At 36.0% G+C, this 27,056-nt stretch overlaps 2 protein-coding genes across 2 annotated transcripts in view; one reads left to right on the forward strand and one right to left on the reverse strand.

Moving 5' to 3' along the window:
* LOC106132211 (neuronal acetylcholine receptor subunit alpha-7) overlaps positions 1-14,659 on the reverse strand; it is a 59,960-nt gene extending 45,301 nt beyond the window's left edge. The window contains exons 1-2 of the mRNA XM_060948705.1: positions 14,554-14,659; positions 1,698-1,837 (exon numbers count right to left, since the gene is read on the reverse strand). Of these exons, the coding sequence (XP_060804688.1) occupies positions 1,698-1,837; positions 14,554-14,560 (147 nt within the window). The 5' untranslated portion in view covers positions 14,561-14,659. The remainder of the gene's footprint in view (positions 1-1,697; positions 1,838-14,553) is intronic.
* Positions 7,873-10,087, forward strand: LOC132902700 (uncharacterized). Its single transcript, XM_060948710.1, has one exon. It carries the CDS (start codon positions 7,942-7,944, stop codon positions 8,848-8,850), a length of 909 nt encoding a protein of 302 aa, XP_060804693.1. The 5' UTR covers positions 7,873-7,941; the 3' UTR covers positions 8,851-10,087.
* Positions 14,660-27,056: the final 12,397 nt, after the last annotated feature.

The following is a 27,056-nucleotide window of genomic DNA, read 5'->3' on the forward strand; positions in this document are numbered from 1 at the left end:
AAAGACTAGGATACATCGGAGTATATTGAGCGTACTCTGCGCGCTCCGTCGCACCCCACTCGACTGCGCTCTGTGTACACAGGACACAGACGACCGTGTGTGTGTATACTGGTCTAAGTAGTATTACGCATATTGAGATGAAAACCATGTGTTCTAAATATAAAATAACGCTGGATTATTGAGTTGGAAACTGGCCGTTTTTCCATAGCTTTGCACGGGTCATACCTACCTGTTTTATTTTTAATTTGTGTTCACAATTTCTTTTTTCAAAAATGTGTTGTTTATGTTCTAATTTTACATAATATATAATTTTACATAATACATAATAAAAAATATCTAAACGTGATCACTTATTTACCTCTTTTGTTTTTAATTTTCATTTACTTACTGTGGTGATAGAATTTAAAATTTATGGTCGTACATTTGGCTCAACAATTTTTTATGTGAAAACAATAATAGAAGACGCAAATTTCTGTGCTTTTATGCCAGTTATCTAAAAGTATACGCCGAAAGAGTCACTATTCAGAATTATTATAAAAATATTTCTACATAATTTTTAAGTAAAATACATGTGTTTCAGCCATATTACTTATTTCTGAAATAAAAAAAAAACACATTATTTATTATTCTTCCACAATGTTATATATCTTAGTCTAAAATTCTTATTCTTTTATTCTTATCTTTTGACTTAATTCCAAAATAGTAGCAATAAGAACCGTTACCATTTATTTTGTCAAAATTTTCGAAATTTCTTCTAACAGGAAAGGTGAAAAAATATTCGTAACACAAATTGAGCAAATCACCAATCGATTCCGGGTCATCGATTACATTTCAAATAATTCGTTCGATTTGATCGTAAGACGGTAGACTGGTCATCTTTGATCAACATTGTGGAAGAAATGAATCATTCAGAGAGAAATTTCGGGAAATTAAGTTGAGTGTGGGTTTTTGAATATAGAACATAATTTAAAAATTAAGAATAGTCTTTTTTTTTATTTAAATATTTCTTCAATGTATATTTTTGTTTCTATTTCATATACTCAATGTAAAATGAGTTTACATAAGTAGGTATCTGAAGAAATTTAATGCAAGCCGAGCTTTAAAATTAACCTTACACGTGCCATATCTTTATTCTTCCATTCATTAAATTAATACACACGTACATATACATTAAATAAACATTAAATTAATCTCAGTATATTTCCCCGAATTTTCTTTCTGAATTGAAAACATATTGTAAAGGCTACCTCGGCTTTTTATAACACCGAATTAATTTCACGCAGCACCGTCCAGTTATTGGAATCCATCGAACCACTTCAACTGTCATATTTTTCTGGGTATTTGGACAATGTACAGTATCACACAGTCTGCACAGATATGTTATTAATTAAAATATCCCGCACATTTCTGATAAGGCTATAATAACTTTTTAATTTACAACTTGTAGACACAATGAGAACCGATAATTTGTCTTTCAAAACCTATTAGTACGTTTGTTGAAACTGGTTTTGTTCTTATTATGAAAACTAGATACATATATTATGACAAAACTGTCAATGTTACTACAGTAACAAGATAATTTTCTTCTTTTTTGACCAACCAATAATTTAAAAAGTACATTTTTATTTTTCTAAACAGCCAGTAACATTGTCCAAATACACAGTCCGATCGTTTGAAAAACACAGGGCCGTACTCACCACGTCGATGATTTGTTGTAACGTCAGGCCGAACTTTACTTCGAGAGGCTCGCTCTCGTTCGCGACTGGCCTCTCCAGTGTGTTGTAGTTGGCGAGCAACGCGTTCAGCAGTCGCTTCTCGTGTGGACCTTGCTCCGACACTGTTGGAATTGAAAAAAAATATTTAATTTTTTTTATGTAAATGGACCTGCATACTCGTACTAGATACACATACACATACCAATTGATTACAACTTTTAAACATATTTTCTTAAAACTTTGTTTATTCGAGCTGAACAAAAGTCAAATACTTTTATTCCATTTGAAAGGAAAGAGTGAAGGCTTTTGCTCAGTAAGGGATATGGTTAGTAAAAAAAAATATTGGATGATCTAAATTGAGGATGAGTAAATATTCTAGCATTTTCAAATTTTATTTGAAAAGAGACGACAATTATGAAATGGGAAATATTTGAAACAGAGTTTCAAAGGCTAATATTTTAAATTATATTATACGGTTAACTCGCAAAATTTTTATGAAATAAAATAAAAATATATTCCATAGATACAAATAACAAGCCTCACTACCGGAAAACTATCACTTTTTATATTTGTCTTTCTCTTAAAAATCACCAATATTTTAAAACTATAAATGTTGTTTTACAATAAACTAAATTTTACCACTCAACGTTTCAAACTCAGAATTAATTCATTCGAATTTCGAATTGTCTCTAGTCCGAAGAATTAACACACTAATCCTGGGTTTAAAAAACGTACTCCCCTAGATACGGCCCTGTCGGCTTAGCATTCAATCGCCACCTCACGGCAGAGTTACAAAGACAAATGAATAATTTAACAGGAGCAGACTTTGCACTCCGAATAGCTCTACCTACCGTGATTAGACACAGAAAGCTTTTGTTGGAGAAATTACTGTGGGCGGATTCCGTTCCATTCCCAAATTTAATTTGAATTAAGACTTAGTAGGTTTTTTTTATTGTGAACTAGAATTAACCTGCGGCTTTTCTCTTTTGCTCTTCATTTTAATGAAGCTAATATAAGCCAAAGTGATGACTAGTGTCTAAATAAGTCCTTCATTTTGTCTGTATATTGCTGTGATTTGATATAAAGTTAGTTTACTTTATAAAAGTTAGTTATAAAGTAGAAGTCAAAGGAAAAATCAAAAGGTGATGGTATGATTTATCTTAATATGCAACTAAAACTTAAAATACAATATTTTTATTATTCATTTTTTTAGATTACACGCGTCCAAAGTCCTCAGAAATTTTCATAAAAAATATCAAAGTACCTTCTTAAATACTATTTCCTAATTTCCAAACACAATAGAATCTTGAAACATCCTAAATCAAAAACGTTAACTAACCTTAATTAAATTAAACAAGTTGGTGAGAGCTGAGAAAATCTTTAACTTACAACTAACACTTACACTAATATGGTCAGATGGCCTGAAAAACAATAACATTAGTAACCACGTCACTGAAACGGAAAACACACTATTTTATTCATCGCCGTCCCAAAAGTTAACCACGCGGTAATATTCAATAGGTAACAAAGTAAAATACGACGATTCACCATAGCAACTCGGCAGTCCATCGCAAATTACCAGAACTAAGTTCCCCTGACCCCAAAACGGATATTAAATAAAGTATTAATGCCAGCACACACTTTATCGAGATTCGGGAAAATCCACATAGTTCAATGTCTTCAAAAACGACACATGCGCCCATGAGTAACGGCCGGATAACTCTCCTTTATCCACCTGAACTGGGTAACCTGGTCCCAGCAGTTCCTAACGCTACAGAAATAAAGCTCAATTTGCCAAATTTGCTCCATGTCCGGCTCGAAGGACCAGCAATAAACACTCATTTCACGGGCTTAGATCGCTCTCTGGGAAGTGATGTATGGAGGTTGGAATGTGACAGATATAATAGTATACCCCCGGATTAGAATGATAGAAAGAGAGGAAAATACGTTTGGGAATGAGTGACGGAGATAGGTGATTTATTTTGGAGGGAACCCGCGGGCCCTGAGCAACAATTTAGCGTTCGGGTCCTATAAGTTTTTTACAAATCGCCCGTGAAGATTTAAAAGGGACAGTATTTCAGAATGTCATTTGTTCCGCTTTTTTTAGTACTTTCCGGTATTCTTTTCAATTTATTTTTTAAGACTACGATGCGATTTGTTAAGCTCATATTATCCAATCTACATTTAGAAAAAAACATCCTATACCTTAGCAGCAAGAAGATAACTCTTAAATCTGAAACTGAGAGGAACATTACATTACTTTACTGTGCATCAAGGTACCTTGTAATTATATCAAATTAAAAAATGTTGCCAACTTTCGCTCAGTGTGTTTTGCTGTTAACTCTAAGTTGAATAATCGCTTAGCTGGGGAACCGCACGAGTTGGCTACACTCGAGAGAAACGCTAATCCTTACATAGATTAAGCGGGTGCCTACGGACCCCTAACCGCACTACGGAACCCTTAATGACGGGGATTTACCTTACTACTCCGTAAAGCTGCGTACACACCGGGCTAACGATTTGGTTTAGTGCAGAGTTTCTCAAACTTTCGGCTCAACGAACCCCTGTTTTTTTTCCAAGAGACGGCCAACCCCTTACTAACTAAAGAAAAGAAAATTAATTTGACTGTTGATGAAAATAAGGATTTTATTTGAATAAAAGTCAATACATACAGTTCCAAAATCTTAGTAATATTAATGTGATGTTGCTTGTTTCTTGTCGCAAATGCGAAAGCGAGCGACGAATTCGGTCAGTCGCGCGCGCACCGCCTTGTGTCCCGCGCATGCCTGCCAGTTATCAAACCACCATTACGTAAATCTTGTTGCGGACCACTGCCTTCAAATGGCGGCGTACCCTTAGGGGTTCGCGTACCCCACTTTGAGAAACCCTGGTTTAGAGTGTCGGTGGTTGAATTATAATATTATGCTCGAATAAAAAATCGTGATGCATATGAACATTTGTTTTGCAATAACTAAAAGATCCAGCCCAACAACCAATTTAAAACTTAAAATACATAAAGACTCAATCAATTATTTACATTGCAACTGCCCTGAAATACATAAAGTTACTTATACAAAATATTTAGGCATATTAATAGATGAACATCTGTCCTGGCATTCTCAAATAGAAGCTATAAATATGAGAGTTAGAAAATTGATTTGGATTTTTAAACTTTTAAAACTTTTAAGACACATTACGAACAAAAATCTAATAAAACAAATTTACATTGCTTTGGTTCAGTCTGTGATAGGATACTGTATAACTATATGGGGTGGAGCAAACAAAACTAAATTTCTTGAAGTAGAAAGAGGACAGCGTTGTTTGCTGAAAGTTACGTTTTTTAAACCTTTTAGATTCCCTACGAATGAGCTGTATTGTGAACTTTTAACTGTAAGACAACTTTATATTTTAAACACCTCCTTAAAAATACATAAAAATATGACATACATACCAAGCAGAACACATAGAAGGAGAAGGAACAGGGTAGCTAAAGATAATATCACAAAATCTAAATTTGCTAAAAGGCAATTTAAGTACCAAGCAGCTAAAATATATAACAAAATTAATGAAATACACAATGTATATCCTTTGAGACTACGCGAAGTGAAAAAAAGAATTGTCGATTGGCTAAAAACACTCAATTATAATCAAACAGAAGCCCTAATTACATGACAATATTCTTCTATTCTTCACACGAATACTAGTTAAAAATATTCTTACACTCTGCATATACACAAATTTTGTTTTATTATATCCATATCTTCTTTAATTCATTTTATATTTTATTTTAACTTGTATTACCTACTTATTGTTATAACAAGTGTTCAATAGTGTATGTTAAGAAAGAGCAGGATTTTCTGATACAGGCATACTTTGCTTAATAGAAAATCCTAACAATGTATAGTGTACACTTTGTAGTTAAAGAAATAAATGCATTTTTCATTTTTTTCATTTTTTTTTTTCATATGAAGGTTCAGGTTCAAATCCTGCCTCGGCAAATGGATCAACCATGATACAATACGGGTTAAGATTCTATGCAAATGACGCGGATATTAGACTTCGAGTTAAAATCTGATTTACCCAATCCAGGGCATGGCCAAAGGTACACCCAAGGCTTCTCACCAGAGAGATGAGGTGAGGATTTAATCCAGACTATCACCAGGTAAAAGAAGGTGCTTTGGCGAACGCCAATGCCTTCATTCGGAACAATTGTGCATGTCGAACTTCGTACACATTCATTAGGTAGATAGAAAAACTCTTTATTGCTGTCAAAAAAAAGGTAATGAGGTACAAAAGCAGACTTATCGCCAAAGCAATCTCTTTCAGTCAACCTTAGTGTGGGAGGAAACTGAAGAATAGAAAGGCGATTGGCGCAGTACATATAAAATAAAATACAAAGCATAAATGCCTACCCCTCCGGGAAAGAGGCGTGATTTTATGTATGTATGTATGTACAAAGCATAAATATACGTATACCTTATAAAAACATAATATAAATACATACTTCATTCAAATAAACCATACATAAATAAATAACTTACAAATTAAATAAATAATATATTAAAAATTATGAAAGTGTCGAAAGATAGTAAGCTTAACAAGGTCTTTGAAATTACCTACAGCCTGAGCTATCTATTAGCTCGGTGTACACGCAGCTTAATGCTTTTAGTGATCGGATAAAATGCGCAAAGAATTTTAGCGCGTTTTTTTACCATTGGCAGTTGCACAGGTGGCCATTTTATTATCTACTTAGAACCTCGCTCGCTTGCATTTCGAGTTTTTAAACAAAATGTTTTCAGTGCTTCAACATTGACACGGGAGCGCATATACTCGTATTTGGAATTCACTATGAATTTCTGAGTAGAAGAATATACTTTATACATTTTACTTATGCCCAGTATATTTAATTAATTTTTACCAGTCCCTAGAATATCTTCTCCCGATTCTCTTTATTGTAAAAATAACACAATGAACAAAGCCATTTTTAATTTCTTTGATAAGGCTTTGTAACAATTTTCCCGGGAATGAGGTCACAGAGCTATGAAAAACAATTGTGGGAATTCCCGGAAATTGAAGTAATTATATTATGCAAGAAAACCCACTAAGGGCACGTTAGCTTTAGCACAAAATAATGAAAGTACAGAGGAGGAATTCTTTCTATTTACACGACATGATTTCTTTTTTAAAATGAATGATTTTAAAATGATTTATTCAAAGGGATGAAGCTTTTCTTATGAAATCTTCGCGATTTTTGAATTAAATTAAATTATGATTTTGCAGTTTATGTGATTAAATATTTTTTTAAGTCATAATGCGCGCTGCGAACGTAAAACTCCCGATAAATTTTTCTTAATTCCCATTGGAATAAGTTATCGTTGATACTTTTACTGGACTAATTTTACGATAGGCGGAAAAAAGTTATTTGAGATAAATGCAATATGGCCAAAAACATACGAAATCGTAGTAACTAAAAAGTCGCCATTAGCTTTTGGCACTATTCGTTTTTTTACGAGTATCTATCGAACATATATGTATCGGCCTTTTGAAAAAATAGCTCTGATACATGGTATTTCTGTACAAATGTAAACTACCCATCACTTTCTCTTTCAGATAAGTAGAGGGAGAAAGCATAGTTTTATACTAAGATTGTTTCGTGATGTAACTTATCAAGCGATACGCGGAATAACCAGCCTTCGTCACGTCTCCATCCCGCTTAATATTCCATTTCGCTTTCCTTAAGATGTATCATTTAATCAAATAAAAGAGAACGACGAACTGACTGTCTGATATATCAATACACAGGTCAAAACGGCTAGATCTCAAGATTTTTAAATTTAGCATGTAGATTCTTTTTTTGGTGGATGTACTAAGAAAATTTCCACGGGAATGGAAATTAACGGGATTAAACTTATTACGCTGGCGGACCTAATGCAGTAGGTAGGTACTGTAATTTTCTTGAAATTTCGCGTACATAATTAAGAGTCTGTCGAAGAACAAAGGGTACTTTTCATCTCGGTAAAACCTAGGTATATTTCCCGTGAGATTTGCGATAAACCTGTATACTTTTGCAGGTGGCGCTAAATTCGCGCTGGCAAAGCTACGTTTAAAAACTAGTTTACCATAAACCACAACACAAACAACCAATTCACCGTGAGGCATCTGTAGTAAGCGCACGCGCTTGTCTGTTAGAATTATAATTCCCAGTGCTTCCCAAACCTCGGTTACGATGTTCACCTGTATCAGTTGCAATAAGGAGCACTCAGATGGGCCGGTGTGCTGTGTTTGTAAGAACCAGTTCGACTTCGCATGTGCCGGCGTCACAGAAACCGGGTTTAGAAGACTGGGTGAAAGAAGAAATAACTGGCGGTGCCCTGGGTGTAAGTCCGGATCTTCACTTTCGCCTGCCGCAACATCCCCTATGCCTTCCCAGTTGGACAGTATACAGGAGCAGTTGAGTCGGATCACTTTCCAGCTGGAGCCGTTGAAGTCTCTCACGGCAGATGTTGCCGTTATCAAGGCCGAAATGTCAGATTTAAAAGCCTCTGTTGAAATGGCTCACTCGGCTTTTGCGTCTTTGGATGCTCGCGTCAAAAGTGTTGAAAAGGCTTTGACAGAGATCCCTGATTTGCAGGAGGAAGTATGCAGACTGCGGCAAGAGCTTGAGGATAGGGATCAGTGGGCTCGAGCGAACAATGTCGAGATCCGTGGGGTACCCTTAAGGAAGGGAGAAAATCTATATGAGATTGCGGAAAGGATAGGGGAGTTGAGTAATTTCCCTATAAGAAGGGAATCTATAAGCTACATTGCGAGGATACCTACTCGAGTGCCTGATGCTGAGAAACCTATAATAATATCGTTTAATAATAGATATATTAAAGAAGATTTGGTGGCGTCCGCGCGTAAAAGCAAGCAGCTTACGCTCGCAGGTTTGGGTTTCTCTGCTACTGGTCCGTTCTACGTAAACGACCATCTGACCCAGAAGAATAAGACCTTGTTAAGTAAGGCGAGATCACTGGCTCGAGAGACGGATTTCAGATATGTTTGGGTGAAGCATGCAAAAATTATGGCCAGAAAATCCGACACGTCACCTGTTTTTATTATAAGAAACGAAAAAGACCTTTTAAAAATAGTTTAACTTTGTTTCTTGAATGCGTTAGACTCCCGAAGTTGCAGTCTTTTAGATTTTGTTATAAACTTGTAAGCAGATTGAGAACCATGCGTGCATTCCTTCCTTTGTGTTTTTATGTGAGTCGGCTCGGTGGAGCGGGCTACCTGTTTCCGCAGGTAAGTGCTCGTAGGCAACGGCAGTGCGCGCCGCAGCTTCGACTGTGCGCACGCGTTGCAAGAAACACATTTGTATGTTGGAGATTTGACTGCGCACTTCGCAGTTTGTTTACATCGCATGTCATTATTTACGCTGAGCTTACGGTATTTCTTATAACTCTCCATTCACTCGCCTGCGTTCTATGCAATTTATTCTTCGGCTTAAATTCCTTATTTGCATTTAGTTTTACCTGGATGCTAGGACACTTTTTTCGGCTAAATAGTTATATTTATTTTGCATATTTCTCTCAGACTATTTTAAATCCTCATTTATCGCCAAACGTTAGTTTAATTTATCTTTGTTATAATTTGCTTAGTGCCAGTGCAGTATCTGTCAGTAATATTTTTATTTGTAGGTTTTTGATGTCATTGTTTATTTTAAGTATTAAACTGATAACGTACATAAATTATTTGCTATATGCAGTACCTTGTGTCGGAACTGATAATATTATTATATATAGTTCGCATAAGTTACTTATGTTATATATAAATATTATAGCTATAGTTAATTATTTTTATTTTATCGTTAACGCATTCGGTACTATTTTTATTTTATGTAAGATTGTGACGTTAAGTAAAAGTAGATTGTCGTTTTTCGTTTATTTACATTATTTCCTTATATATTTTGCAATTGTTCACTGTAATATTATTATCAATTTCTTGATAATATCGATATTGAATAGAAGACTTGTATTGAATACATGTTATTTATACAGATTTCTGTATAAATCGATTAGTTACAATGCTGACATTAATATTATTTTTATCTGGTATCTAGTACTGAGGTTCATTATATTATCTACTATAGTCTTTACAAAGTTTCTACTTAGACTTATGTTGTTTATTATTAATTGTGGATTCTAATATTAAAGTTTTTTACCAAAATACTCGAGGGCTTCGTACAAAGACACAAGTATTTAAACGTAATCTTTTATTAACATCTTTTGACATTGTTTCGCTGACAGAGACGTGGTTGCTTGAGGGTTTGGGAGACAGTGAGTTGTTTGATGATAGGTACGTAGTATTTAGACGGGATAGAAATTACGAAATGACTGGCGAAAAATATGGCGGCGGAACATTACTCGCCGTTCATAGGGACTTCGCAGCCATTGAACGACCTGAGTGGCGGTCATCTGCAGAGGATATTTGGGTGACAATTACGCTAAAAAATAACAATCTTAAAGAAAACATAAAACTACATGTTTGTACAATATACCTCTGCAATGAAGCGCTTGGTAACTCTTTTAACATGCAGTTGAGTAATTTTTCAGAAAAGCTTTCGTCTATATTTGATACTTGCCCGAATGACTCGTTTTTAATATTAGGGGACTTTAATTTAAAAAATGTAGAATGGTGTGATGAAGGAAACTATCTGCGTCCTAGTGGGGTATCTGGGGTTTCTCAATTGTTATTTTTTGATACTCTGTCAGAATGTAACCTTAACCAATTTAATTATATTAGAAATTCCTCCTGTAATCGTATCCTGGACTATGTACTATCCAATGGGCCCGTAGTTGTCTCACACTGTGAGGATCCTCTGGTTCCTGAGGACCCACATCACAAATCGCTTGAGATCAAATTATCCTTCTTAACAAATGTCGCACTTAAGAGCAATCCTAGAATTAAATTTGTGTACGAGAAAGCCGACTTTGAGGCAATAGTGAGTTCACTTAATGAAGTCGATTGGAAATTGTTGTTATATAATTGCTCCTTAGATGATGCTACGGATGCCTTCTATAATCACCTATATCGCTTGCGAGATTTATTTGTGCCTAGAAAAATAATTTCTTCAGGCAAATTTCCTGTCTGGTACACGTCCTCTTTAAAAAAATTACTTAAAGAAAAGCGTAAATACTTTATTAAGTTTAAAAAGTATAGAAATTTGAGTGACCGCGAAACTTTTAATCTTTTGAGAGAGAGGGCGAAAAGACTGGAAAAAGAATGCTATGATATGTATATTAAACGGTGCGAAGATACTATAATTGAGGAACCTAAATTATTCTGGTCTTTTATAAAATCTAATAGACATGGTTCGAACTCTTTGCCTTCAACCATGTATCTTGAAGATCAATCAGCTGATACTAGTGATGATATTTCCAATCTTTTTGCTACATATTTCCATTCTAATTTTCAAGACAATTCCACTGATTCTTCAAATTCTGTTCCTGCTGGTCATTCGCATGGATTTAATTCGATCTCGAATATTGAAATTGACACTGATTTTGTTCTCAAATCGTTAACAACTGTTGACATCTCTAAAGGTGCAGGGCCTGACCTGATTGATGCTAAATTTGTTGCTGGCTGTGCTGCTGGTTTATGTCATCCTTTATCGATTCTGTTTAGAAGGTCTATTGTTGAAGGGACTGTGCCTAAAATATGGAAGCAAGCATTTATTACTCCAGTACATAAAAATGGAAGCAAGAGTAATATTAAAAATTATAGACCAATTTCTAAATTATGCATTTTCGTAAAAATTTTTGAGAAAATTATACATGATCAAGTGTACAATGCTTTGGCTTCATCATTTATCGAAGAGCAGCATGGTTTTCTAAGAAAGAGGTCGACTAACTCCAATCTTATTAGTTTTATTGATTATGTTACAGTTAATATGGAATCAGGTGGACAAGTGGACTCTGTGTTCACGGATTTTAGCAAGGCATTCGATCGTATCGATCATGGAATCCTGCTAAAAAAACTTTACTTAGCCGGAATCCATGGAAACCTATTTAGGTGGTTCAGCTCTTATATTGAAAACCGATCCCAAGCCGTAGCTATTAATGGCTCCCTATCTATTTGGAATGTGGTGCCTTCTGGGGTACCTCAAGGCTCATTATTAGGACCCTTACTTTTTAATATTTTCATAAATGATGTGCGCTCCTGCTTCTCAAACTCTCAGGTTCTCCTTTACGCGGATGATATGAAAATTTTCAGTAACATTTCTAGTGTGTCGGATTGTTTACTTCTTCAAGAGGATTTAAATAAATTTGCTGAATATTGCTCTAGTAATAAATTGGACTTAAACATTAATAAATGCTACTATATTTCATTTACCAGAAAGACAAAACCGACGCAATACAATTATTGTTTATTAGGCAATGAACTAAAGAGAGTCGAAGAGATTCGGGACTTAGGTATCATACATGATTCAAAATTAACATACGAAATTCATATCGATCACATAGTTAAAAAGGCCTCTAGATCTTTAGGATTTCTTAAAAGGTCGTGCTCTCAGTTCACTAATGTTAAACTGATAAAAATACTATACTGTGCCCTGGTTCGTAGCTCCCTCGAGTATTGCTCCCAAGTCTGGAATCCTCAGTACAATATATATATTGATAGGCTTGAATCAATCCAAAGAAAATTTTTAAGGTACTTGCAATTTAAAACAAAGTGTTTTGATTCTTACTATAATTCTATGTGTTCAAGGTACCATTTTCTGCCATTATATATTCGCAGACAAACTGCCGATATTATGTTTTTAGTAAAAATTGCTCAAAGCCAGTTAGATACTCCATCTTTATTAAATAAAATTTATTTGAAAGTGCCTACTAGAACTGTTAGGTTGCCCACATTTCTTTATGTTCCATATAGTGCATGTAAATATAGACATAACTCTTTCTTTGTCAGATCTGCTATTGAGATAAATAAAATAGCTGCCCACCCAGATCTTGATTTATTCAATTCTAGTGTCAATAAATTTAAAAACACTTTATCTCAGGCATGGTTTAATGGTTCTCTCTCTGCAAGTTAGGTGTTCTCCTTGTGTGATATATCTCTTTTTTTTTTCTGATTTCTCTCTTTTTTATGTTAGTTTTTTCCCCCTAAATTTTTCTTTCCTTCTCTTTCAGACAAGCTGCTTAGTTACTCATATGCGAGAACATGTTAATGGTCATTTGTTGTTTATTTCTTTGTTTATCTAGTTATGTAAGACTGTTTGTTCTCCAAATAAAATAAAATAAAAATAAATAAAATAAAATAAAGTGAAAAATATTCTTTTTACTCGCTCCAAAGTTTTCGGGGCACACTGGCAGATGTTGTTTATACAGGCTCAAGTGTTTTGTGGCTGGGCCACATGTGAAGGGACTGAAAGTTCAAACAGAACGTCATTTAGAAAAGTCCACAAAGCTCTTAAACAATCTTTGATGTTAACTACAAGAATTAGAACATAAATGTAGTCTATAAATGGTAATTAAAAATCGCGTGAAAGCAGATTCCTAAAAGATAATCAAGTGATTTTAATGTTAAATATAGGTATCTACTTATACTCAGTATTCTCCAGATACAGCGCTGAACTTTTATCTTGCAGCTTTAAATATAAATGAGGCACAGGTTCAAATCCCACCTCGGCCATACACCATGTTATGTACATTAGTTTGAATACCAACCGATGCTCTTAAGGTGAGGGTAAACATCGTGAGGAAACCTACACATCCAATATGGGTCAGATTTACCTGCAAAGGTTGCGAAGGTGAGGTGGGAGTCGCTCGTAAAGCTTGAAGTGCAAGCGAGAGCGCGGAACGAGCGACAAAGAGGCACAATCGGCCTTCGCGTTCAGCAGCGTATACCTCCTTCTTTATATACATACAATTCTTTAAACAAATGAAATTAAAATTTTCTTTTGAAAAATGCTACCATTCTATCAGTATTTTCTTAAGACGTTGTCACGTTCAACTATCGTTAGTAAACCGACTTTACAGACAACCTTTTTTTTTGCTCGCCTCCTACCAACACTACTCAACGAAATTTAACTCAACTTCAACTACTATGCAACGAATTTTTAGCGGGCGAATCCACACATAAAGCACACTGATATGCTTGAAGCAATTAACAAACCATCCGACCCCAGCCCGTTCAAAACTTAGTCAAGAAAAACTCGTAGAAACGTCACATTTTTCAGTCTCATTCGGTTTAGGACGGGCAAAGGAACCTCTGCCGCACAGCCGGCGTGGTGCTTTAGTTACTTTTTTACCCGTTATGCTACAGACGAAATTTCACACAGTTTTTTTTATTTTTTTGTGGAAAATCGTGAGCTATGCTCGCAAATGCTGATCTGGAAATCCAGCGGGCGTGCGTTGAACGAACTTTTAACTGAGAAAAAAAAACAGAATAATATGCCGCAGAGTGTTTAGTTTTGCGAAAGAATTTTGACCATAAATTGTGGAGACTACGATCACATACATAGTATGCAGGATACTTTACATACATACATTTAGTCATGTATATATCCCTTGCGGGGTAGACAGAGCCAACAGTTTTGAAGATACTGATAGGTTACGTTCAGCGGCTTTATAATAGAATTGAGATTCAAGTAGTGACAGGTTGCTAGCCCATCGCCTAAAAGAGTAATACCTAGTTTATTAGCCTATAACTAAGTCGCTAGTCGTAGTTTCACGACATCTATTCAAAAGATCCGCGGTAACCACACGGCACATCATTTTGTTATTGCGAAAATTGACGAGGATACACAAAAATAAACTTATGCAAATACTTACCCGAACCGAGAACAGAACCTCACCTATCATCTAACCACGCTTTTAACCGTTACGCCACAGAGGCCGGCATTAAAAACACAATAACAGTTTTCCGCTTAGCGTTCGGAAGCCGCGCAATAAAGTCTCATCATGGCGGCTAATCTACCGCAGAAGCGGGACGCCGTAATATTAGTGCTGGAGTACTCACTCACGCTATTGTTTAATACAAAGTAAAAATCCAAAAAGTGTTGCCACAAACTTGAAGAACTATATTATAAAAAACGATTATTTATATACCTAGTGCCATGTGGTTCCCGGCACCAACAGAAAAAAGAATAGGACTGCTTCATCTCTTTCCCATGGATGTCGTAAAAGGCGACTAAGGGATTGGCTTATAAACTTGGGATTCTTCATTTAAGCAATGGGCTAGCAACCTGCCGATATTTGAATCTCAATTCTATCATTAAACCAGACAGTTGAACGTGGTCAATCAGTCTTTTCAAGGCTGTTACCTCTGTCTACCCCGCAAGGGTAGGTTTTTATATATAATTAAGTGCCATTTATAGTGTAGGGAAGAAATAATTAGCTACTGGTAATTACTTTTATAATTGAATTCAAACGAATTGGTGAAGTTTTTATGTTATTTTATATAATTACTTCACTGAAACGAAAAAAAAAAACAAAACACGAAAGGAATCCAAACTCTTTGCAAAAAACAATCAATTTGAAAATGGAACGACTGAATGGAATTACTGGCCGCATTCATCGAAGCCGTATATCACGCCGCAAAGGAAACAACGTCTATTCAGCCGTTTGGAATTAGGCAAAGGAAATTCGCCTACAAAAGCCACAAACGAAATACAGAAATGTTACGAATAAAACAATTGACACACGAGTAAACAAAACGAGCCCGTTGCCACATTCGATTAAAGAGCTGGAGCACTAGAAAGAGTTAATTGAAACGTCTGTTGGGCTTGCTACAGCCTGAATTAGAAGGTTTATTAAAACCAATGTTGACCGTGTTACAATCGATAGCTGCCGTCGGTCGGTCCTATTTTTACTGTATTTTTTTTATTAAATTTAAAAAACTATGTGCACAGAAATTATGTTCTTTCTAAAACAGAGGTTAGGTTTTATGTTGGGCATATAAATTTACATCAAGAGTTTGTTTGTTTGTTTGAACGCCCTAATCTCAATAACTACTGGTTCAAATTGAAAGAATATTTTTGTGTTGAATAAACTATTTATCAAGGCTTTAGGCTTTAAGCTATATAGGTAATATCACGCTGCAACTATTAGTAGCGAATAAATAATAGAAAATGCGAAAAAAAAACGGGAAAAATTATTCATCTGTGAGGGCTTCAATGATGCCCAAAATAACTATTTCACGCGGACGAAGTCGCGGGCACAGCTAGTCTAAATATAATAGAGGACCCTGATCAACGCACATCTCTAACCGGTAGGTATAGCGATTTGAAATTTAATATTTAGGTTTCTTAAGAGGATTTCCCGAATTTCCGAAGAGTCACCAATTATTGGGATTAGGATTTTAATTTTAGGCGGGCGAAGCTGCAGACGTCCTCTGGGGTATTGAACAAGTAATTGTTAGAATGATATCTTTCAAAGCCTTAAATACCAGTTTCGACAACGAATTACCGCTCATTCCGACCCACCTGTGTTCAGAGCAAAGTAGATTCAGTGTTCCCCATAATTTATGCGCCAGCACGGAACTGTACTTTAAATCAATTTAAATGTTCGTACCCATTGGAACTGTAACGTTTACATTGAAATTTAAATCGACTTTTGGAATGTCAGATTAGATAAATTTTGCAACTGTATTTGCTAAGAGTAATGGAGGAAGGTATAAAGGCGATGACTTTCATTTTACTCAAATTAAAATGAAAACGTACACACAAACATATTTTTTTTGTCACAATACTTGAATAAAGCAAGGCGCTTATGATTTCAATCAAAGTTAACCAAAAATATTCACAAAAACATAAAATATCTTTTTCATATATACGATGTAGACAGAGTGAATAGTGACGAGACCATAGGCCACTTTAAGCTGGATCAATTAATAAGCGAAAATCTATCGTTGTCCCGTTTTAGTTTAAAATAAAAAGGGAAACAGCTATATTTTATTGCGCGTCAAAAACGTCGTCGTACGTGCCATTCTAGCTTCGCTGATCATTAAATCAAACGAAAAATAGTCAGATCGTTCATTTCTCTCACGTGAATTCGGGTTGAAACAGGTGGGGGTGGAGGCGAGGGGTGGGGGTAGGAGAGCGAGGGGAGGGGGAGCCGGCGAACATGAATGGGTGTCGGTATAAATTAAATAGTGTCTGGATGTGACGCGCCATCCAGCTTAATGTGACCTTTAGAGTCTTGTGACCACACAACATGAACTTAAGTGGCCTTCTTTTCTTCTTTAAGCGATCTTCAACTTGTGTTTGTTGTGTATTTGTTCCTCGTGACATATTAAAAGTTTGTCAAATTTTGCGTTACGTCTTCAGAGCAAAAAAGGGACACCCAAAGATGCTTCAGATCATCAGAAAGAGCGATAACATGAGAAAGCAAAACCATTTTCTGATAAATCATTATGAGCAAAGAGCAAGTCAGATCTGTTACACAAAGCAAAAATCTTTCGATAATAAAGAGACATGATTAGTAATGTAGACCATAAGATATAAAAATAACCTCATTAATGGATAATTCGACTAAGAATAAGGTTCGACTGGCAGAGAATGCCTTGTAAGTCCACCTGTTGTACATTTTACGTGCATAAAGTTGAAATACATTAATAAATAATTCTAATACAGGTTGATTAACCCTGAGACTTGTCCTAGAAACCATTTTCTTCCCCTTGGCTTTAGTAGTAGCATCCTTACCTCTCTAGAGTGGAGCTCGCGTGGTATGCCTTTAACCATGGACGCTAGATTGGGTGAGTCAAGTTAATACACTAAGCGACTACCTTTTGAACTCCTGAACCTTTGCAGAAAAATGCAGGTTTCCTCTCACCGTAAGAACATCGGTTAGTATTCAAACTAATGTACCGAGGTGGGATTCGAACATGTGCCTTTCTGTGCGACCACCTACGCTCTTTTAAACCAGCATATATTACTGTTATTCCTGTGCCGTGCGGTTCCCGGCACCAATACAAAAAAGAATAGGACCACTCCATTGCTTTCCCATGGACGTCGTAAAAGGCGACCAAGGGATAGGCTTACAAACTTGGGATTCTTTTTAAGGCGATGGGCTAGCAACCTGTCACTATTTGAATCTCAATTCTATCTTAAAGCCAAATAGCTGAACGTGGCCTATCAGTATTTGCAAGACTGTTGGCTCTGTCTACCCCGCAAGGGATATAGACGTGATTATATGTATGTATATTTCTGTTTACTCGTTATTTTGTACAACTGGGTAGCTATCGCTTCGTCACGTGTTCTGGTTTTCATGTTTGGACGCACCGGTGGACGCTATTAGACGCTTATTTTTAATAGCCGCGTTTTAATGACTTTGTAATTATTCAATGGAGTATGTATTTAAAATTAATTGACTGGATATAATGTGGCATAGAGAAGTGTAGCCTCGTAATTAGTTGTTTGTCTGGGGAGGAGTTGGTTTACATACCAGTGTTACTTACAGGTAAAGTCAGGTCATAAAAAATGGGTGTTTTTATAATACGCGTACGAACTTGATGCGATGTACTTTTCGTGGGTTTTTTAAATTTTAATCTATACTATACATATAATAAAACAGTAAAAATATTTTGTCTGTACATTTAGTATTCTTGACTGAAATGGATATAGATGAAAATATTTTTTTTTGCTTTCTATTATTCATTCTAAGTCTCATCTGACCTCCGTAACATTTTGCAAGGGAACCTAACCCGTATTGGATCATATGGTTACACATCCAGTCGCCTGAATGTTCAGGTTTCCTCACGATGTTTTCCCTCACCTTAATAGCATCGGTTAGTATTCAAACTAATGTCCATAATTTCGAAAATAGTCATTGGTACACGGCCGCGGTGGGATTCGAACCGGTGCCTTTTCGCGTAACACGCGTTTTAACCGGGCACCTTACCGATTCGACCAACGAGGCTCTTAAAACTTAACATACATACATACATATGGTCACGTCTATACCCCTTGCGGGTTAGACAGAGCCAACAGTCTTGAAAAGACTGAATGGCCACGTTCAGCTATTTGACTTATTGATAGAATTGAGATTCAAATAGTGACATGTTGCTAGCCCATCGCCTTAAAAAAGTATCCCAAGTTTATAAACCTATCCCTTACTCGCCTTTTACGACATCCATGGAAAAGAGATGGAGTGGTCCTATTCTTTTTTGTATTGGTGCCGGGAACCACACGGCACAAAACTTAAACAAACTTATAACCTCCACAATATTAAACCAACCATTGAATTAAAGGCGCCTAACAGTACCCGTTTGAGAGTGAAATCTGTCAGGCGAAGCAACAGCCTCCACTCGGGGGTGGGAGGGGTTGCCATGGTAACGGCCTCCTAATTTTTGCCCTAGTTACGTACGGCGCAGACGACAGACTATCCACGACGCACTTTAGGCAATTATATACAGGGACGTGTACGTGAAAAGTGCGACGCAAAAAAAAAACATTCGTGTAATTCAACGCGACGCACAAAAAGTGTGTGACAAAATTGGCTCAACACGCGCTTTGGGTGCAGTGTGGTTCCCGGCACCAATAGGAAAAAGAATAGGACCACTTCATCTTTTTTACATTGATGTCGTTAAAGGCGACTAAGGGATAGACTTGTAAACTTGGGATTCTACTTTTAGGCGACAGGCTAGCAACCTGTCAAGTCTTTTTTTTTTTTAATCAAGAACTTTGCCAAGCATGTATATCAGATACCAGTGCCTTCCGAGTGCGAAATAAAAATGAATATAATGTCTGTCCGAGTCGGTACGACCGAGGTCGCACAAAGTCGGCGACACGCAACTTTAGACTGCGATACGCACTTATTAAAAGACGTCCGAAAAAAATTATAAAAAATGTGCGTTGAGAGCGTGTGAATAATTCTTGACAGACTTTTTGCTTTACAATTTTGTGCGTCTTGCAAGTCCGACCGAACGCACGCTCGTGCGTCACAGACTCGATCGGACAAAAAGTGCGTCGTCTGCGCCGCACCATACCGAGATTCGAGATTGGGCTTTGTACATCTGGAGGGCAATGTTGACCCTTTAATGTCTCTATCGCATTATTTGATCTACTCAACTATTTGCTTTTAACTGGATGTTTTGTTTTGTGATTAATTCATTAGATATATTAAATCGAATTTCAAATTTGATCATCAGCATTAAAACAATATCTCTCGTATACTCGTAATATAAACGTCGAAAGGGTGTTATTTATGAATAGGAGAGTTCCATGTCTTTCCCATGGATGTCTTACGATAACTTGGGATTCTTCTTGTCAACGATGGGCTAGCGACCTGTCACTATTTTAATCTCAATTCCATCATTTAGCCATACAGCTGAATGTGGCCTTATAGTTTTTTTCAATTTGTTGGCTCTGTTAACCCCTCTTCAGATATAGACGTGATTATATGTATATATAGGCGTGATTTAACGTATGTATGTATGTATGTATATGTACATATATATTATGTAAGTATGCACTTTCTAGAAATAAAAATATTACTCCCTCTCTCCCTACACATATCAAAAGAGTCGTAGAAAAACACTAACATCGAGTGCACCAAAATTTTCTGAGGCGAGTGGTGTCAAGGCGAGCGGCCGACCTCAAAAAAATCCGCATCTTTTACAGCATGTAAAATACCTACATATATCGGACATGCTATAAACGGTTCTCTATCTATTAGCATAAAGTTTTGTGTCATAATTTTACATGGCATACTTTGTGTTGCCTAATAAATTGTTACACATAATATTATTTGGCATAACTTTTTAGGCATATCTCTTTAAGCATACCTACTATTAGCATAACCTAACCTAAGAAGTACTCGCCTTATAGCGCATTACACTACATCTGCTTCGCGCAATAAATAAATTAGTCTAAACTATATTTATGCTTATTGAAATAGTATGCGAAAACCAATTACGCCAAAAAACTATTATGACAAAAAATAGTATGCGTAACTCGTTATGCCAAACTAAAATAGGACAAAAAAAATTAGTCCAATGAAAGGGATCCCCCTATTAACATACTATATAAAATCACGCCTCTTACCCGGAGGTAGACAGAGACTACTTTCCACTTGTCACGATCTCAGCACACTTCTATCGTTTCATCCATAACTCTGTTGCAAGCTCGTCGGTGTCGGGTACTGTTGACCTGACCTTTTGCCAAACACACTATAAAGCTCAGCTATAAACAGAGAAACAGTTATGTTTTCGACAGCATAGTAAAAAGGCCTTTTCTCATCAGTGAGGCATAAAAACGCTCTATAAAAAGCTTCGTTTACATCTAAAGGCAAAAACAATCTGTGTAAATTTGACTTTATAGAGTTGAAACGGATATTTTAGGAAATTTACATACATAAATACATATAATCACATCTATATCCCTTGCTGGGTTGACAGAGCCAACAGTCTTGAAAATACTGATAAGCCACGTTCATCTGTTTGGCTTAGTGATAGAATTGAGATTCAAATAGTGACAGGTTGCTAGCCTATAGCCTTAAAGAAGAATCCCAAGTTTGTAAGTCTATCCTTTAGTCGCCTTTTACGACATCCATGGGTTTAAGATGGAGTGGTCCTTTTTTATTATTGCCGGGAGCCACACGGCACTTTCCCTTCACTTTTAAACACTATTTTTAATTCCCTGGTAATATTGTAAGAAGCAGATTGTTCCCTACAAAATTAATCGCATTACAAACTTTCAACATCACGTACATTTGGAGAACGTTTGAGTGGCACTCAGTTATTCAGTAAAATTAGTCGACTATCGTTAAGAAGCTGAAACTTGGGGATTACTAAACGCGTTTCAGAATTCAGCGAGTAACTACTGCGACTTCGAGCACAGATTTCAAGTTTTCAAGTGCCCAGATAAAACCAGTCTTTATTACTTGTATGTAATAAAGTCTAGTTTTAGTGAGAACCGGCGAGGGCGTCAGATAAATGTAGGTAAAGTAGGTAAAGCTACGTTCCTGCTTTGAAATGCTCGCATTAATTTATTAAAATCACGGTCATTCATTCGCTGGAACTCTCTGGTGAAAGGTCATACCCTAAACCAGCGAGTGTGCTTAAAAAGATTGATGAAAGTGGATAAAGAAACAGAAGTATGCAGAGAGGCCACTACTGGACAGATGTTGCGTTTGCAGGTATGGTACATTTGTTTAAGCACCTAAATATGGTTAAACAAATCTATACTAATATTATAAAGCTGAAGAGTTTGTTTTGTTTGTTTATTTGTTTGTTTGTTTGTTTGTTTAAACGCGCTAATCTCAGAAACTACTGAACCGATTTGAATAATTCTTTCACTGTTAGATAGTCTATTTATCGAGGAAGGCTATAGGCTACATTTTATCCCGGATTTCCAACGGGAAACGTCAACAATGCAGGTGAAACTTGAATGAGTCGGCCATCTGCGAGCTTTCCACGCGAACGCTGCGCAAACCAACAAAGATATAGTAAAACAATGTACTAAAGATGTGAAGTACTCATTTTTTGCCACAAAAAAGTCCGCGAGAGCATATATCTATCTCTTAAGGTTTACTTACAATAACCACTTTTATGTTCATTTTTTAAGATTATTTTTTCATTATAAACATGAGTTATTTTGAAACCAATTTTCTTTAATTCAGTATTAATCCTTATCCAAATAAATATGTTTATTACTTTCGGCTTTTCATGTAGACTAAAATTGCCATTTACAGTATATAAATCAGACGAATAGGTTTTGAGATATAGTCGTTATAAGCAATTTGCAGCGAAACATTTAATACGGCGAACCAGCGTTCTTTCTAATACGCGTGACCGCCTGACCTTTTATTTATTAAAATCGGACCAGTAGTTTTGGAGATATATGCTAACATTGGTTTGCACAAACAAACACACAAACGCACAACCTCTCACCCTAAACGCATATATACGGTCTCCGTTCGGTCGCGGGTAATGATGTGGGCCAAGTCGTCGCCAAGTTGCATAATAATTAGCAGCTATAATTGATAAAGCCGAGGAGGATGTTTGCAATACTAAATATGATGCCCAAAATAAATATTCCACGCGGACGAAGTCGCGGGCACAGCTAGTTAATCTATATACGACCTTTAGATGAAAAATACATTTATAATCGAAAATTAAATTATTATTCGAAACCTCTAAGTTAAAATAAAGGTATGTTACATGCGCGTTTAATACCTGTATTAACTATTAGTACTTATATTATTTTAAAAATGTATTTTTGAATTGAAGGAATCTTAATACCTATAGACCTAGGAAGATTAATACTTATAGACCTAGGTACGTGGTCGCTTGTGCTTCTACGTGTTGTGTTCTGCTAATAGATTCTTTGAAACTAAAACGAAATTATACGAGGGGTGAAAATAGTTGTAACAAGTTTGTTTCAGGACTGTTGGCTCTGTCTACCCCGCAAGGGATATAGACGTGATTTCACCAGCCGGAACATATTCTTTCATCTTTCTACTATAAGGTACTGAAAAACACTACACAGCAAATTATTAAGTAAAAATTCATTTTACAAAAATACATACATATGTTTCGCTCCACATTTCTCCGATAATACGAACAAGCCATAGGAATTAAACTTTTTAATACGAAGCGCTTTCTGAACTCATTCCAACCTCTCCTCCGACCAATAAAAACGATTTATTTCAGAATGGAACGGCCAGCTATTGGACGCGGGCTATTGCAGTTTGTGACACAATACTATTGTCAATTGTTTTGTTGTGTACGTGAAGGAGACACGTTCGGTCGCGGATTTTTTTTTTTTTTTTTACATATTTCTTAGGATTGATAATAAACTTGTTAAATAGGAACGCATCATGATTTATGTCACTGTCAAACGTGAATGACTTTGTATTTTCCCGCGATTTCTCTGCTCTTCTCTAGCAATTCCTAATGGTAGTGCGTGCTTTAAAATGTATAATGATTTCTTTGAATACGTTTGTAATTAGTAACTACAATATACCTAATATAGTTGTTTAAATGCACAACTCAGTTTATTTAATTTTTCCTACAATTCTCAGTAGTTACAACTACGTCAGTTATTTATGTTAATTTTATTTATATAAATTTCCCGAATTTAAATGTAATACATACATAATTATATATATTATCAAATCTATATGCCTTGCGGGGTAGACAGAGCCAGCAGTCTTGATAATGCTAAAAGGCTACGTTCAGCTGTTTGGTTTAATGATAGAATTGGGATTAAATTAGTGACAGGTTGCTAGCCCATCGCCTAAAAGAACAATTCCAAGTTTATAAGCCTATCCCTTAGTCGCTTTACACGACATCCATTGGAAAGAGATGGAGTGGCCCTATTATTTTTTATATTGGAACCGTAGACCACACGACACATAAACAACATGTAAAAACGAGAATTTCAGTTAAACGCGGGCGAAATCATGTTCACTATTTATTTGACATCTCAAGCCGTCGCCGACGATTCTTTTCCAATTTTCACTACAACAAAAAAAAAACAATACAATCTAAGTTAAATCGCTGTCGCCCGAGTCTAAGATTTTCCAGACATTTTCTCCTCACATTCCAGTGCTGCCGGAATGCCTAGACCAATCGTAACAAGGTCGTTACTAACAGAAATATAGTTGGCTAGATTTCTAGTACTCAATAAATAAAAAAGAAACTAGTTCTCCGATAAAATCGGAGTGCTTGGGGAATAGTTTTAACTTGTACTCCGCTTTTCCTGGGAAAATGCCCGAAGTGCACTTTCTCACACCTGTCGCTACAATTTAACGAGGGGACATTGAAATTTAATACACGTAGGATGAACGCTGTGTGATACCTATATGTAAGAGTATTCATACAAACATATAGTCATGTTTATTTGAATACATTATACCTTGCGAGGTAGACAGAGCCAACCGTCTTGAACAACTGAAAGGCACGTGGCCCTGGCCGTGGTACCGTGGTAAGTTTATAAGCCTATCTCTTAGTCGCCTTTTACGACACCCATGTAAATGAGATGGAGTGAGCCGAGAACCACACGGCACTTAAATATACAGGGCAGAGCGAACAGTCTCGAAAGGAAAAGCCACGTCCAGCCTGATATATTTTTATAATTTGCCTACTAGAGCAAATTACATTGGAAACATATTATAAGGCTTGTTGACGACGCTTAAATTCCGTTTTTCCCCCCTATCTTCATTATTTCCTTATCCGAGAGTCACCGGTCGTTAAATGATCAAGCAATTTCCCTAACAAAAAGTCCCGGAGAGACGGGAATAATCTAGATTCCAGATTGACGGCGATGACTCGTATCGGGACGTCTGGACTAATGATCATCCCGCTGACTGATGATCTTTTTAATAGTTTGAGAATTTTGTTTTTTTTTTTAACTTGGATAAAATAAATTGGGACAAATCACACTGCTTAATCTGAGGTTGAAGGAAATTTGAGACTGAAATTGTTTTTTCGTATTTATCCCCTATAGGGTAGACAGAGCCGACAGTCTTGAAAAGTCTGTAAGGCCACATTTAGCTGAATTACTTAATGATGGAATTGAGATTCAGGTAATAACATTCAGCCCATTGCAAACTCCTCATTATAAAAGCCGTTAAACACAATTACTAGGTACAGATATGTCAATAAAAGGTCCATAGACTAGATAAAATCAATACAAGTGATGAACGAGTAGACTGTTACCTTTATACTGTTGATTAACTAATCAACTGCTCTGTTGTCACATCGACTTGACATTGACTACTTATGTAAATGTAGACTAGAATTAACAAGGAACTGTGTTTTTCAATTTAATATATGGTTAAAGAATATAATTTTAATTAATAAAAAATAAATATAAGGAAAAAAACTTAATCGCTAAAAAAAATACATTTATAACAAAAAACGATCACAATGCTGTTGACGTCCATAAAAAAAATCAGTTTCTCCAATATCCTATTTATGTATGAAATTTAAAGTATGTAAAAAATAACAAACAGATCTTAGGTTTATAACGGGAACAAGTGTCAAAACAATACAAATATTGTGTTAACTGAACATAAAAATAATCAAATGAAAATTTAATTCATTCTCTTTGTGAAAAATCCGAACCCAACTGCACTTTTTATATGAGACGAAGAAAAATTCAAATTACAAAGAACTGCACGGCCAAAGAGAGCAGGGGTTCGGAATGACAATTTCATGTCGTTTTCTGGGTGCAAAGTATCACAGCATCCGCAGACCGCCGCTAAATCTCGTGAAAGTCAAAGGAATGAAAGTAAAGCGAACAAAAATGGGTAAGTGCGAGGCGGACTCGCGCACGAAGGGTCCCGTACCATTATATACAACAGTAAAAATCCTTGTATTATTATCAACTACAGAAAAAATCTTACGTCCATTAGCGTAAACAAATAACAATAACGTAATTTAATAAATTTTTAAATAATTAATAATAATTTTGTTCTACTCAATTTGTACAGTTTCCGAAATAATATGAAACATACATACATATGGTCTATATCCTTTGCGGGGTAGCCAGAGCCAACAGTCTCGAAAAGACTGAAGGGCCACGTTTAAAAGCTGAATAGCTAGCTTAATGATCGAATTGAGATTCAAATAGTGACAGGTTGCTAACCCATCGCCTAAAAAAGAATCCCAAGTGTGTTAGCCTATCCCTTAGTTGCCTTTTAGGACATCCATAGGACATCAAATAAAATAGCTGCCAAAAAAGACCATTAGGCTACTGAACCTAAAAACTAATGTATAATACCCTCAGTGCGACAAGCTATCGCCACCAGGCAGCTGAAGCCAAAAACTTGCGATTAAACCAGGAATAACATTAAAAGTGGCGGACACAATAGTTCTGTCGCGAAGCGTTAGAACGAGATGGATATATTTGTAAAGCGAGAGTAGAGGATTAAGAATTGTAGTTATGAGTTCTAGTTCTGTTTTATTAAGATGTAAAAAACGACTAAGCGATAGGCTTATAAACTTGGGATTCCTCTTCTAGGCGATGGGCTATCAATTTGTCACTATTTGAATCTCAATTCCAAAATTAAACAGCTGAAAGTGTCATTTCATTCTTGTTGAGATTCATGGCTCTACCATCCCGTAAGTGCTAAAGTTGTGATTGTATGTATGTATCAACTTTCTGAATAGTAAAACACTAATGTTAAACCCTTATCTCATTATTGATGCCCGAAAAAGTTTCTCAAATTTTAGAAATGAGGTCTCGATGATCGTCTTAAATTTCGTTCGAGGTCGCGAACAAGTACCGATGAACATTCCACTAGACACTCCGTTGAAATAATGTTTTAATGTTACTTTGATGTCTTTCCGATTATTTCTACATTTTGGAAGACTGCGAAAAGGTTAAGAATTTCAAATATTTTTAAGTTT

The sequence above is a fragment of the Amyelois transitella genome, chromosome 3 (assembly GCF_032362555.1).
Source record: "Amyelois transitella isolate CPQ chromosome 3, ilAmyTran1.1, whole genome shotgun sequence".
NCBI classification, from domain to species: Eukaryota; Metazoa; Arthropoda; class Insecta; order Lepidoptera; family Pyralidae; genus Amyelois; species Amyelois transitella.